The sequence below is a fragment of the Aspergillus viridinutans genome (genome assembly GCF_018404265.1).
Source record: "Aspergillus viridinutans IFM 47045 DNA, scaffold_2, whole genome shotgun sequence".
NCBI classification, from domain to species: domain Eukaryota; kingdom Fungi; phylum Ascomycota; class Eurotiomycetes; order Eurotiales; family Aspergillaceae; genus Aspergillus; species Aspergillus viridinutans.
This window is the reverse complement of record NW_025091218.1, coordinates 3,838,057-3,849,773: the sequence shown is the minus strand read 5'-3', so window position 1 is coordinate 3,849,773 and position 11,717 is coordinate 3,838,057. Positions and strand designations below refer to the sequence as shown.

Genomic DNA, 11,717 nt, shown 5'->3' with positions numbered 1-11,717 from the left:
CCCGGATTGATACGCATTTTGACTACCACGAAAACATACTAATGCCTATTAGCTGACCTTCACGCTGGATGTGAGATTCGAAATTCATACTCCGATGGCAATTTAAAAGTTCGGGATGCTCGAGTGTCGTGAGCGACATCTTGCTGCGTCGAGGTTTCGGCAGATGTGAAGCACTGCATGTGTTGAAGTCCACAACGGCCCAGCTTGAACCCGACAATACAAAAGCATACAGTATCTAGCCACTCATTGAATACGTTAAGGTATTAATGCAACGAATGTGCAGTAGGAGTCGAACATCAAGTGAATGTAACATAGTGCCTAGATCTACTCTGTACTCCGTAGTCATTTGGCCGTTTGAAACCCAGAGTGCAGCATACGCATCACATCGCTAGCCTCATTTTTAACTAGTCTGGGTTTCCTTTGATTCTCGATCAGCTAACATGTGGATCAGCTTAAACCAACTATCAAGACGCCCCATTGTTGAACGAGTGCAAAGTTTCTACCGTGATACCACCTTCGACTCCCTTTTTGTGCTACTTGACCAGTCCAGTCTGTGAAGATGTTTTCATTTGTCCTCGTCTGCAGGAGCGCAATGTTATTGAAGACGCCAAGATAGACTTCAACCTGTTGAAATCGTGTTTGTTTCAGCTTCAACTTTTCTTTTGTACTATTGTTTGTGATACTTGATACTTGGTAAATCGAGCATGTGAAAGCCGGCTCAATTTGTGGTTCAAGACGATTGATCCCATGCTCCTTCGTGATTTCAACCGAATGGGGATCAACATTGAAGGCGACACTCCATGAGTGGGATCAATGCACTAATATAAATACCTTCCTCGTCCTCACTATGAGTAGACATAGAAGTTGCAGCATCTACATAAATACTTTTATGATGTTGCGAGCTGGATACACGCGGAATCTCGGAAGCACATGATCCGCTAAGAGAGAAACCTGAAAGGTGCCCCTTATTTCCTTAATATTCAGGCGACGGAGGCAGCGCTAGTCCCTCTTGGGCGACTGCGGACACGCCGGGAGACCCGAAAAAGAAGGGGAGGATCGGCCATTGGGCGCTTCTGATTCGATGACTTTTGGTTTTCCTCTCTCCTTGCGGACAAACCCAAGGTACCGTACCAAACCAGCCTAAGGAAGCAGCCTCTCTCACGTCTCGTCTCATCGCTGTCCTCAAAAAAACTCGGTCCACCCTCTCTTCCCTCTGTCTATCTATCTCGTTGCAGCCCCAATCTCCCAGATTCTCTGCATCGTATTTCTTCTTCTTCTTCTCCTTCTCCTTCTTCCTCCTGTTTTTACTACTTCCCTTTCTCTTCTCCAATTCTTCTCTTCGTTAGTCACTCCTTGAGTGCTCTTCTTGTTTGCACGCTTTTCCGGCCGCGTTGACGGCTCGCAGCGTCAGGGTCGCTTTTAAGGGGTTCCTTTCCAGTCAACGTTCCCGCACTGTTCATTATCTACGACCTATCTCGCTAATAGATACGTCTCGCACTATACATCATGGCGCTCGAATTACTGCAGAACTTGCCCCGTCCGACAATTGATCGGCCGTTTGGTATTCACCTATGGCCCATCTTCGACAAGGCCTTCGAGGCCGTTGTAGGCTACCCAGCCAGTGAGTTCAAGTTTGTCGAGGGTGTGACGCCAATGTCTACCTTCAAGGAGACAGCGATTGCGCTTGTGGCCTACTACGTCATCATCTTCGGTGGTCGCGAGGTGATGAAGAACCGGCCGGCTTTTAAGCTCAACGCACTGTTCATGATCCACAACTTCTACCTCACCGCGATTAGCGCAACTCTACTCGCTCTCTTCATTGAGCAGCTCGTGCCTACGCTCTACAGACACGGTCTCTTCTTCACCATTTGCGATCACCAGGGTGGATGGACCCAGCCCCTCATCGTCCTGTACTATGTAAGTGATCTTCGGATCTCGAGGCTCGAAGTGCTGGTCGGCTGACAGAGAGGACAGCTCAATTATCTGACCAAGTACCTCGAACTGCTCGATACCGTCTTCCTGTTCCTCAAGAAGAAGCCCTTGACCTTCCTTCATACCTACCACCATGGTGCCACCGCCCTTCTGTGCTACACTCAGCTTATCGGTTTGACTGCTGTCCAATGGGTTGTCATTGATATCAACCTGCTTGTTCACGTTGTCATGTACTGGTACTACTTCCAGAGTGCTCGTGGAATTCGCATCTGGTGGAAGGAGTGGATCACCCGTCTCCAGATTATCCAGTTCGTCATTGATCTTGGTAAGTACTCTGGAAAGATGCCTTTGTTACGCGCATGCTAACTGAACATTAGGCTTTGTTTACTTCGCCTCTTACACCTACTTCTCCTCTACCTACTTCCCCTGGGCTCCCAACATGGGCAAGTGTGCCGGAGAGGAGTTTGCGGCTTTCTCGGGCATTGGTATCATCAGCTCTTACCTCTTCCTCTTCATCTCCTTCTACATTGCCACCTACAAGAAGACCGCCAAGACTGGTCGCCCTCGTCGCAACACTGGAAAGCAGTCGCTGGTTGACATGAAGAACTTTGAGGTCCCCTCCGTCACTCCTCCTACCAATGGCAGCGCCACGGCGAACGGAGCGGCAGTGTCGAGTGGCCGATCCAATGGCCCCGTCACTCGTTCTCGCAAGGCTTAGACGCGGAACGGCTTGCGGGTTATTGAAGGGTCGAACTCACCCTCAGCGGTTCCTCTTCAAGATACCTCCTGAAAGATCGTCCCGTATGCCTCATTCCTTCAACTGGTCTGAGCTCTCCGAAGATGATCGACACCACGCGAACCGCTTTTCGTGCGCATGAAACAAAATCCGAGCCCATTTACTTTTGCTTCAGAGATCTTTTTTTCTGCTGCCTAGATTTTTTATCACTGTTTAATGAATGACCTTATGATACTGGTCGCTTTCGCATTGCAATGAGCTCATATGGCGGGGTCACTTTGCAGCATGGGCAGGTGCAGGATCAGCACTGGGTGGATTACGAGTGTCTGGGGAGAAATGTCCAAGTTCTTTACCCGGAGACTTGGCAGAGCGACAAGGTATTCCTCTGACGGTCTCCTGGTTGTATTCTACGTCTTACCTTTCTTCGTGTGTGTTTTTCTTGTCATACTGCTGGTTGCAGCCATTTCCTCCTTCTGTCCTCCTAGTCCTCCTATTTGCGCTTGTGATTCATACTTGCTTTTATTCTAGTATCTATAGATGACAGGTAAATAAATGTAATGGTGATGATATGCCTTCTGTCCTTGGTGCATCAAATCATATGTAGACTGGTCACGTATAGATCTGAGATCTGTCGAGGGTTGAGCTGGACTCAATCCTCCGGGGCGATGTCCTGCTATTCCGTATCTATCTGGTATTACCTTAGTTTCAGAGCTCTCAATGACGAAGCTGTCCACATTCATTTATGTTCAAAGCCTAGTGGTATCTCCCCGTATGCTTTTTGGACATTCCACATCGTTCACGCACATGAGAGTGAAACAGTTCATCGTATCGAAGGTGACAGATCGGCTATCTCGATGGACATTGTGACGACTGTCATCCATGGTTATGGTTATGGTTATCGAAGAGCAGGCTGGCTGAGATTGAGTTGGAGAATCGAGCAAGGCAAGCAAGGGCATGGCCCTGACTCCTGTATGACATTGACATTGATATGGGGTTTAGGTGCGTATGTGTGAAGCTGCATCAGAAGCTGGTACTTGCATTCTGGGCTTCATGCTCCGTGCTCCGTGCATTGTCAGTATCCCTACGGTGTTTGTGTAGGGTGTGAGTCTGGTAAGTTAGATAAATAAGAATATCTAAAGCTGTCTATATTAGTATGTGGAACTCTGCGCCGTTGGTCGTCGTTGGCTGGAGTGGACTTGGAATGACATTGACAGGTCGGTCTGAGCGGTAGCTGGTAGCAAGGGGTGAAGGGTAAGATTTGAGACATTATCCTTCAGGGGCATGGCATGTGGAATGATGAGATGAAAGCGGAGGGGTTCTGGCATTGCATCATGGTTAACGAGGGCATGAATGCGAAGGTGAGTTGTAACTTGGGGCATGGGACTGTAAGGATTTAGCTAGGTGACTTCATCCTTCATACTTGGGTTGTGGTTGTTCATCCCTCGACGCTGACGAGGATGTCCATGTCTCCGAGGTGAATGTAGGCACATGAAGGGACTGCTGACCCTGACACTGAAGTATGAAGGAGGACTCCTGATTCCCTTGTAAGACTCAATGAAATGTTCTGGAGCGTGGACGAACTTTGGGCGATGATAGGTAGGTATGAGGTACCCCGTCCTAATCAGTCTATGTAGATATTGGATAATAATACACTGGAGACCCACATGATCATTCTGATGATGAAGAGTGAGCAATCTACCAAATTCTAGTTCGTCTACTACGGAGGACAGGAGTTGAGACATCTCTTTGAACGGTGGTCTTCCCATGACCACGCTTCAACGGCCAGTATCCGCATTCTACGCATAATCTCTAGCAGGAAGGGGATTGCCGGAGAACCCGCCAGTACTGGCAAAGCTCAACGCATTCGAATCGATAGTTGCGTGCTTAGGACACCGTCTGTAGAGAATAACGTTCTTAAGCGATAGAACCGCGGTGCTCGGCGGGGACCATGTGTCAGGTACAGTGGCTTGAACCCACTACTGGATACTCGGGAGACGGGATATGCTTTCTCTATTTGATTGCAATCCGATAGTGCCTTGCTGAGCTGGGAACTTCAGGGGGACGGTTGAAAACTTGGAAGTTGTGGACATATGGAGTGGCAGTTGTGTGATTGTCCGTGTAGAACAGAGAAGAGAGATCCAGATGGCACTTGGTCGTTGGAGAAGCTTTTATACAGGTTCGATTGGGCAGCAAGGAGGAACAGATGACAGTACCAACTAGTCTACCAACGTAGAAGAGATGACATGTTCTGATTCGATATTTTACGGGCCTTTCAACCAGCCATCTGTTGAAACACGAAATCAAGTTTGTTGTCAGCAGCCTCGCAGGTCACCCACGCCACGATCAAGCGGTGCAGATGATAGATCCAAGTATGCATGTTTACCTGGGGATCATCGCCGTCGGTTGGAGTGAATGTGATGTATGCATGATCATCCGCCGTTGATTGGTGAAGGACAGCAGTTTCAACGTTCAGCGGACGTTGTTGATGTTGATCTTGCTGATCAACACTCCGGGGTTTGATCCTACAGTAAAGCTGGAGAAAGGAAACAAGCAGAAAACGGGATGATGGGGAATTGGCGATGGAGACAGGAGTGCTGGTCATCGAGGACGCGGTCGACGTGGAGGTGGTTGAAGCAAGGAGACAAACCATAAAATGCAAAGTGCCAATACAGTTTGCATCAATGTACTCCATATCATCTTATTCAACGCTCAAGAGATTGGGGGGGATGATGTTTCACTTCAGCATGCATACTGGCGATTCAGCACGGCATTGGGACTATCAGGATTGGAAACAAAGGGGGATTATCTAAGGTCACTTATCTCTTGCGTAAATCCTTGGCAAATGCAGTGGTAATGTTAAGCAAATCATTAATATGCACAATGGTGTTTCACACTGCAACCACCGTGAACACATACCGTCCTGTGCAAGTGAGCAAGTAGAATGAACCATCTGCAATCCAACCTGCATTTTCCTCCCTTCTCTGATGGTCTGAGAGTTCAGCAAGTCACAACCATTTCCTTACTACAAAGAATATAGACTTTTTGAGTGAATCTGTTACACTTGGCACTGAAGACAGTGATGATGTGGAGTGTGGACCAGCCACTGCAGAAAGTATCTTTCCTATCTTACTGACCACTGGACACGGAGCCAGAAGCTCTGCTTCCATGACTCTGGCTTGAATAATTTTCCATTTAGTTTTATTGTCTACCTAGGTTTATTGCGGTTGGCGTTCAATTTTTTTTTTCTGCATGGGTTCAGCATGTTCTGTTCTGTCTTCTTGATGACACAGTTCGAAACTGCGAGCGAACCACTCTAAGACTTTCTGAAACGCTCGTATCCGGCTGGCCTATCCAAAGTTGGCCATAATGCCGTTTGTCAGTGATGACTGATGAGAGTCGAGTTCACTTGGATGGTTGCTGCAAGGGTTATCATAGATTTCCTGCAGGGAGGTCATCCAGCTATTATCTACCGTGGAGCTTTCAAAATCTCCTATTCGTTCTCGGTTGTTGCGTTCAACTTTTGGTCGTCTCAATGTGCCCAAAAATAAGCCGAAATCACAAATATCAGTCCGCCCAAAGGAGAATCAAGAAACAAGCCAGCCATGAGCGAGTGGAACCGGACTCGACGATTATTCGCTTCGCTGGGCTGATGGGGGATGATGGTGCGTTTGGGTTAAAGACGCCCCACAATGGTGTAGCAGCGGGTCTACCTTGGCAACTCCTCAGGAACATCTTACACATCACACTTGGCAAGCTTTTGCCAGAACGATATGATATGATCTGCTATTATCTATCTATCTGTGAACTGCATTGATGCTGCGGCATAATACCTACTTGGCTCTGTATCGTACGCGGCTTTGTGAGAAATCTGGATAATCTGAGTTATCCAATTGCAGCCGCGGGAAGATAATGGGTGGTCAGAGCATTTGGTGGCTTGAGATATTGACATGAGAATCAGGGCAGAGAACGAGAGAACTGATCACCGACTAAGAAGGCAAACCGGCCTTCGAGAAGGCGTTTTGACCACCTGTCAACCTTTGTTCAACCAGTTGTGAATCATAGTTCGAAGTTCGAACTGGCAATTTCTTGGGAAGACAGGCAGATCAGCAAGAGAGTAGAACATCTACACTACTCTACCAAAGTAGTACAGTCTGCCACATGGCCCCGGCTTTTGGCCCGAATACTTAGCGCGCGTCTTGGCCGAGTCCATCTTCCTACCTTAGATCCGCATGTCTGAGGGGAATCAGGGGATTGCCTGTTAGCGTTACCCAAAAAGCGTCCTTCCCATTCCCGTTGAGGTGGACAATGCAGAACTGCAATCAAGCTGTTGCCGCCAAAATTTTCCTAATCCAAGAGCTTGCATTAAGAATACGCTATTCCTGGCCTTTTTGGCTTCCGCAAGCATTGACCTCTGATCTCCTATCAAATGACAGCTCACGTTGATACGTCGAATTTTCTCCAACCTTCGTGGTGCCCCATATGATTCTGGTGACTGGCGCAATGACACTTTACATGAAATTGCCTAACACTCATACTTTCGCAGCCTTTTTTTCTTTTTTTAATTCGGCCCGGTGATAATGCAGGCTTTTAGCGAAGAACTCAAATGCAAGGGTCGCTCTCCAGATATCCTGAGGCAACGGTTCACTCCTTGTCCTGCAGGAGTCGGCAAGGATGAACCGCCGACGTAAGCACTGTTCATTGCAGTCCCAACATAGTCTGTCCTGATTCTGGCCCAGCAGGAAAAAAGAAAAGGGGAAGAGGCAGAAAGAGGGGGGAAAAAAGGCGCACCAATGCTGCCCCTGTGCACGTGTGAACGGCTGTTTTCTCTATTTTTGCGCTGATATTGACTAACCCGACTGTGGACCGAGCTCTTGTTAGTCCGTCCTCTCTGGCGGTTGTATAATCTGATGGCATCGAGGGTGGTCTCCTCCTTGTTCAAAAAAATAAGAAAAACCTTCCAGGGTAGGATCCACTCCTTTAGAGCATGCCAACCCGTGTGGGACAAGAGGAGATATCCAGGATTAATATATCCTTGTCTATATCCCGTTGAACTACTGCTCTCTTCCCCTGTTCCCCTGGGTCAATCACCACACTCTTTTGACATGCTGCACTCCTTTGTCCACCCTTGATGACCTTCAGGATCTGAGACCTTTGGACTTCTTCATTCTCCATTTACTAAGTTCTTGCCTTATTTTCTTGAACAAGTCTCCTTCACTGGCCTGTTGGGTGTTCATCTTCTTCTTATTCTACATTCATATAGAAAATGTACCAATCCGCGGATTCTCTCAGTCTCGATTACACAAACAAGCAGCTTTTGCCACGACGTTACGAGTCGGACGAAGAAGAGATATCGGAGTCAGAACATGGTGGACACGATAACGCTTTCTCACCCGTTGATGACACTACAGGGACGTTTTCTGATATGAGCACGGAAGAGCTATCTCGCGACATTGAACCTGAGCCAGGGAACCGTCAAGTTGCCCGGCTACTTGCTCCCTACCCATCGAGAGGCAGAAAGTCGCGTCCCGTATCAATGGATACCGTGAAGCGAAGCAGCAATGCAACCTTTGCCACCGACTCCATCGTCTACGACGACGACGATGATGATGTGATTATCGAGCTGCCTTCTCCAAATCACATGTCACCACTTCCGTCACCAATCTTCTTACAGCCCACTGTTTATGTGCCCCCTGGGTCACCCGGATCATCGACTGCTCGGTCGAAGGGATCGCCGTCTCCCACCTCTGTCTACTCAGAGGAAGAGACTGACGTCCTCGTAGCTGAGCAGGTCACATATGTGGAACCTATCTCCAAACCTCACTTGATTCAAATCAGTCCCGAGCAATCATATTTTCCGCCTGGTTCGTCTGCTGAGGAGAAGCAAGACACCTTTTGCAAGCATAGCTCAAGCAACGCCTCCGATGAGGGTACTTGCGAGGGTATCTACTCGCTCGGGCGGGCAGCCAAGTCTCAACCTTTGCTTAGCACAGGCGAGTCTGAAGGAACGAATGAAAAGCAGCTCAAACGCAACAGTGTCTCGGTAACTGGGCGTTCATCGGGATCGGTTAGGGGGTTGAGACGCATTGAGCTGCCAAGGTCTAGTGCCACGATGCAGTCGCTGTCCGAAGTCCCCGAGATCCCGCAGCCCTTGTCGCCGCGGTCTCGCTCTAGGACATTTTCTGGCACAAGAGCGTCACCCGCCCAAAAGCTGCCCTCACTGTACACTGCAGTACGCTCGCGTCTACCTACCGAATCCCTCCGACGGCCCCCTTCGTTGCGAAGTTTGAGTAGTGCGAGCGCCTTACTCTCCCACGCACGACACGCTTCCACATCTGCGGGCTTAGACACTCACAAACCACCCACCTCCGCGTCCCACACGCGCGTGAGCTCCGAACAGTCATCTCCGCTACAAACCTGTCGCACTCCTTCTCCAATGCTTCAAAGTTCTACTCCTTACTATTCCTCGCCGACTTTCAGTCGAGGCCGATCCGGCTCTGTGTACAGCAACAGCAGTGCACCCACGCCGACCAGCTATCGCCCACCCCCTCCGGAGCGGAACTCCACCATGCATTCTTTTAAGTCATCCTATTCCAGCAGCCTTCGATCAGAGGTGGAGAGTGTCCACAGTGTGGATGCACCTGAGCCAGTCCATCAAGCAGGAAAGTCTAACGTGAGCCGAAAGAAGAGCCTGAAGCGCAGCAAGTTCTCGAAGCAGGAGGGCAAGGAACAGTCCACCGCTAAGAGCATCATGGGCTTTATGCTGAGAGGGAGGAGAAAATCTGCCATCTGGAACCATCGATCATAGCATGGCTTTTTCTTTTTTTTTTAACTTCTTTCTTCTTTCTTTTCTTCACTCTTGGGTTCTATTTATTGGCGAAAGGCGTTTACGATATCCTTCTGTAACACGGTTATGGCGGCTTTCTGATGTTCGGAAGATTTGATTTTGATTTTGACTGTACTGCCCTTCTGTCTACCCTATTGTCTAATTCTTTTTGTATAATATCTATTGACTAGATCAGTCATCGCTGGATACCTCCTGGACTGAGGCTGGAGTCCTTCTTGTCATTGACTATCATGACAACGCACACGAATTGGAATGAGAAGATTATTCTGCTTCAATTTTGACCACTCCTTACAATACCCATATCGAGCTGTGCCACGCTTTTCCGTAGCTCCGTTCATCTCGCGTAGAATTTCCCTTAGATTAGCAATCGTCCAGCCATAACCACAGGATATCATTATCCAACGCATATTCTACGACCATGCTCTATTCGACTGATTGCCCTTCTATTGTCCTTGTTACCTTACTAAGGTCCGCAACACAACTTGGGGGAATCTGTTTACTGCAGCGTACGGTGAGATAGCCCCGGATCTGAAACACAACGAAACGAACTAAGAACTTACAGCGCCTTCCTTCTAGTGCCAACTAACCAGTATGGGAATCTGTTTGCTAATGGAAGCTCATGCGTTGTCCGTTGGTATCTGCAAAGAGGAAGGTCGCTTTGAGTCCTTGTTGTTGCTTTATGTGGTAGACGCTGCAGATTCATTAGGACAGTGTCTTTCATATAGGTTCTCTGTCTGAGTAGGCTAGTAGTCCTATCTTTGACAAAATAATAATGTCTTAGAAGCACTCTATGGTTGCCAATCTTGCCTATAAATATCATGATGGTCATCTTTCCTGCTCTTCTGCCATGCTACTATGTATCACTTATATACACCATGAGTTGATCGAATCCCACGTCTATATACCAGAGTAAACGCTCTGTCATCCTCCGAGTCGATGAAGCTGTAAGCAAGAAATCCAATGTAAGTCAGATTTGAACTAATTAGTTCTAGCTAAATTACCAGCCCAAGTGAAAAAATGAACACAGAGGCATCTCTCGACTGGATAACGTTGACGTACTCAGCTCGTTTCAAATACCGCCACTGGGCGAAGATGGTCAAGATCGCTGTCAATGTGCCGGTCCAGCTCCTGGCTGGCAAAATGGTGGTGTATAATGACCTTGCGGAGCTTGTATGTAATCTAACTGCTAACTAATAGCTTTAGAAAAAGGATTTGGTCAATTGGACTGCATGGGGCCATCTGTCCTCTTGTGGAATCTCTGATGTTGCCAGAGGCGTACTGCAACTGTCCTTTCAGAATCTACTACTACGGTGACTATATCAACTCCTACGGGGAGTGTACAGTCAACAACAACTGTCTTAGTCATGATCGAAGCCCTGGGAGCGAGAGTCCTCTTGGCCGAAAAACTGGCCACCTCTATACATAGTTTCTTCGGTCTTGAATCTGTCGTGGATTCCAAATCGTGCGCTTCAGCCTTCATTTTCCTGGTGTATTGCTCGACGCTTATCGGAGCATCGTTCGGTTAAGCGTTCAAAGCCACACTCAGGGCTATTTGGAATATGCATGGAGATACCAGCATGGCACTGTGTGCTTGACAGGTGGCTTCGATTGTTCGTTGATGTCTGCACCAAATGCAACAACCAGATCTTCAAGCTCAAGCATATAGTCTCCACTGAGCTTTGAGCATTCTTTCCGGTAAAGGCATCGTACAAGCGACATGTCTGCAGGGCTGAATCCCAGGACCTGAAGTTCCAGATGTCGTTGGTTCTGCGCCTCGTGACCTGATCACAGGCAAACCTCCAGCAAAATTGATCGAGCATTGAGCGACGCTGTTAAGCGAGCCAGAGAAGTGAATAGGCGATCAACTGGAAAACCGTATAGATTTTCAAGTGGCATCCTGTTTCATGTGGCCCGTCCGTAGCATGAATGTGTAATTCGTGATGTGAGACGATGTCTGTGCATATTCTCCACTTTGACAATTGTGGCCTTAACAGTATCGAAGACATGCATATGGCCTGTCCTTGCCTCTAAATGGCTGCCTTATCGGCAAGTTATCAGATAGTACGACGAGGCTGTGGGGATTTGTATCGCCTGCGGGATGATTTCGATCAAGGTGTTCATGGTATGAGCCTTGTAGAACATGTCAACATTTCAAATTTGTTTCAAATACTCGGGTGTTCAGAAATTTGATGGCAGTATCAATGT

General features: G+C 48.0%; 2 protein-coding genes across 2 annotated transcripts; both read left to right on the top strand.

Annotated features, from left to right (window-relative positions):
- Positions 1-1,506: 1,506 nt before the first annotated feature.
- On the top strand, positions 1,507-2,650 carry Aspvir_004767 (elongation of very long chain fatty acids protein; the record flags this gene model as incomplete). Its single annotated transcript, XM_043267989.1, has 3 exons — positions 1,507-1,917; positions 1,975-2,257; positions 2,310-2,650. 3 exons carry the CDS (start codon positions 1,507-1,509, stop codon positions 2,648-2,650), a joined length of 1,035 nt encoding a protein of 344 aa, XP_043123924.1.
- Positions 2,651-7,931: 5,281 nt separating this feature from the next.
- Aspvir_004766 (uncharacterized protein) lies at positions 7,932-9,473 on the top strand (the record flags this gene model as incomplete). Its single annotated transcript, XM_043267988.1, has 1 exon — positions 7,932-9,473. One exon carries the CDS (start codon positions 7,932-7,934, stop codon positions 9,471-9,473), a length of 1,542 nt encoding a protein of 513 aa, XP_043123923.1.
- Positions 9,474-11,717: the final 2,244 nt, after the last annotated feature.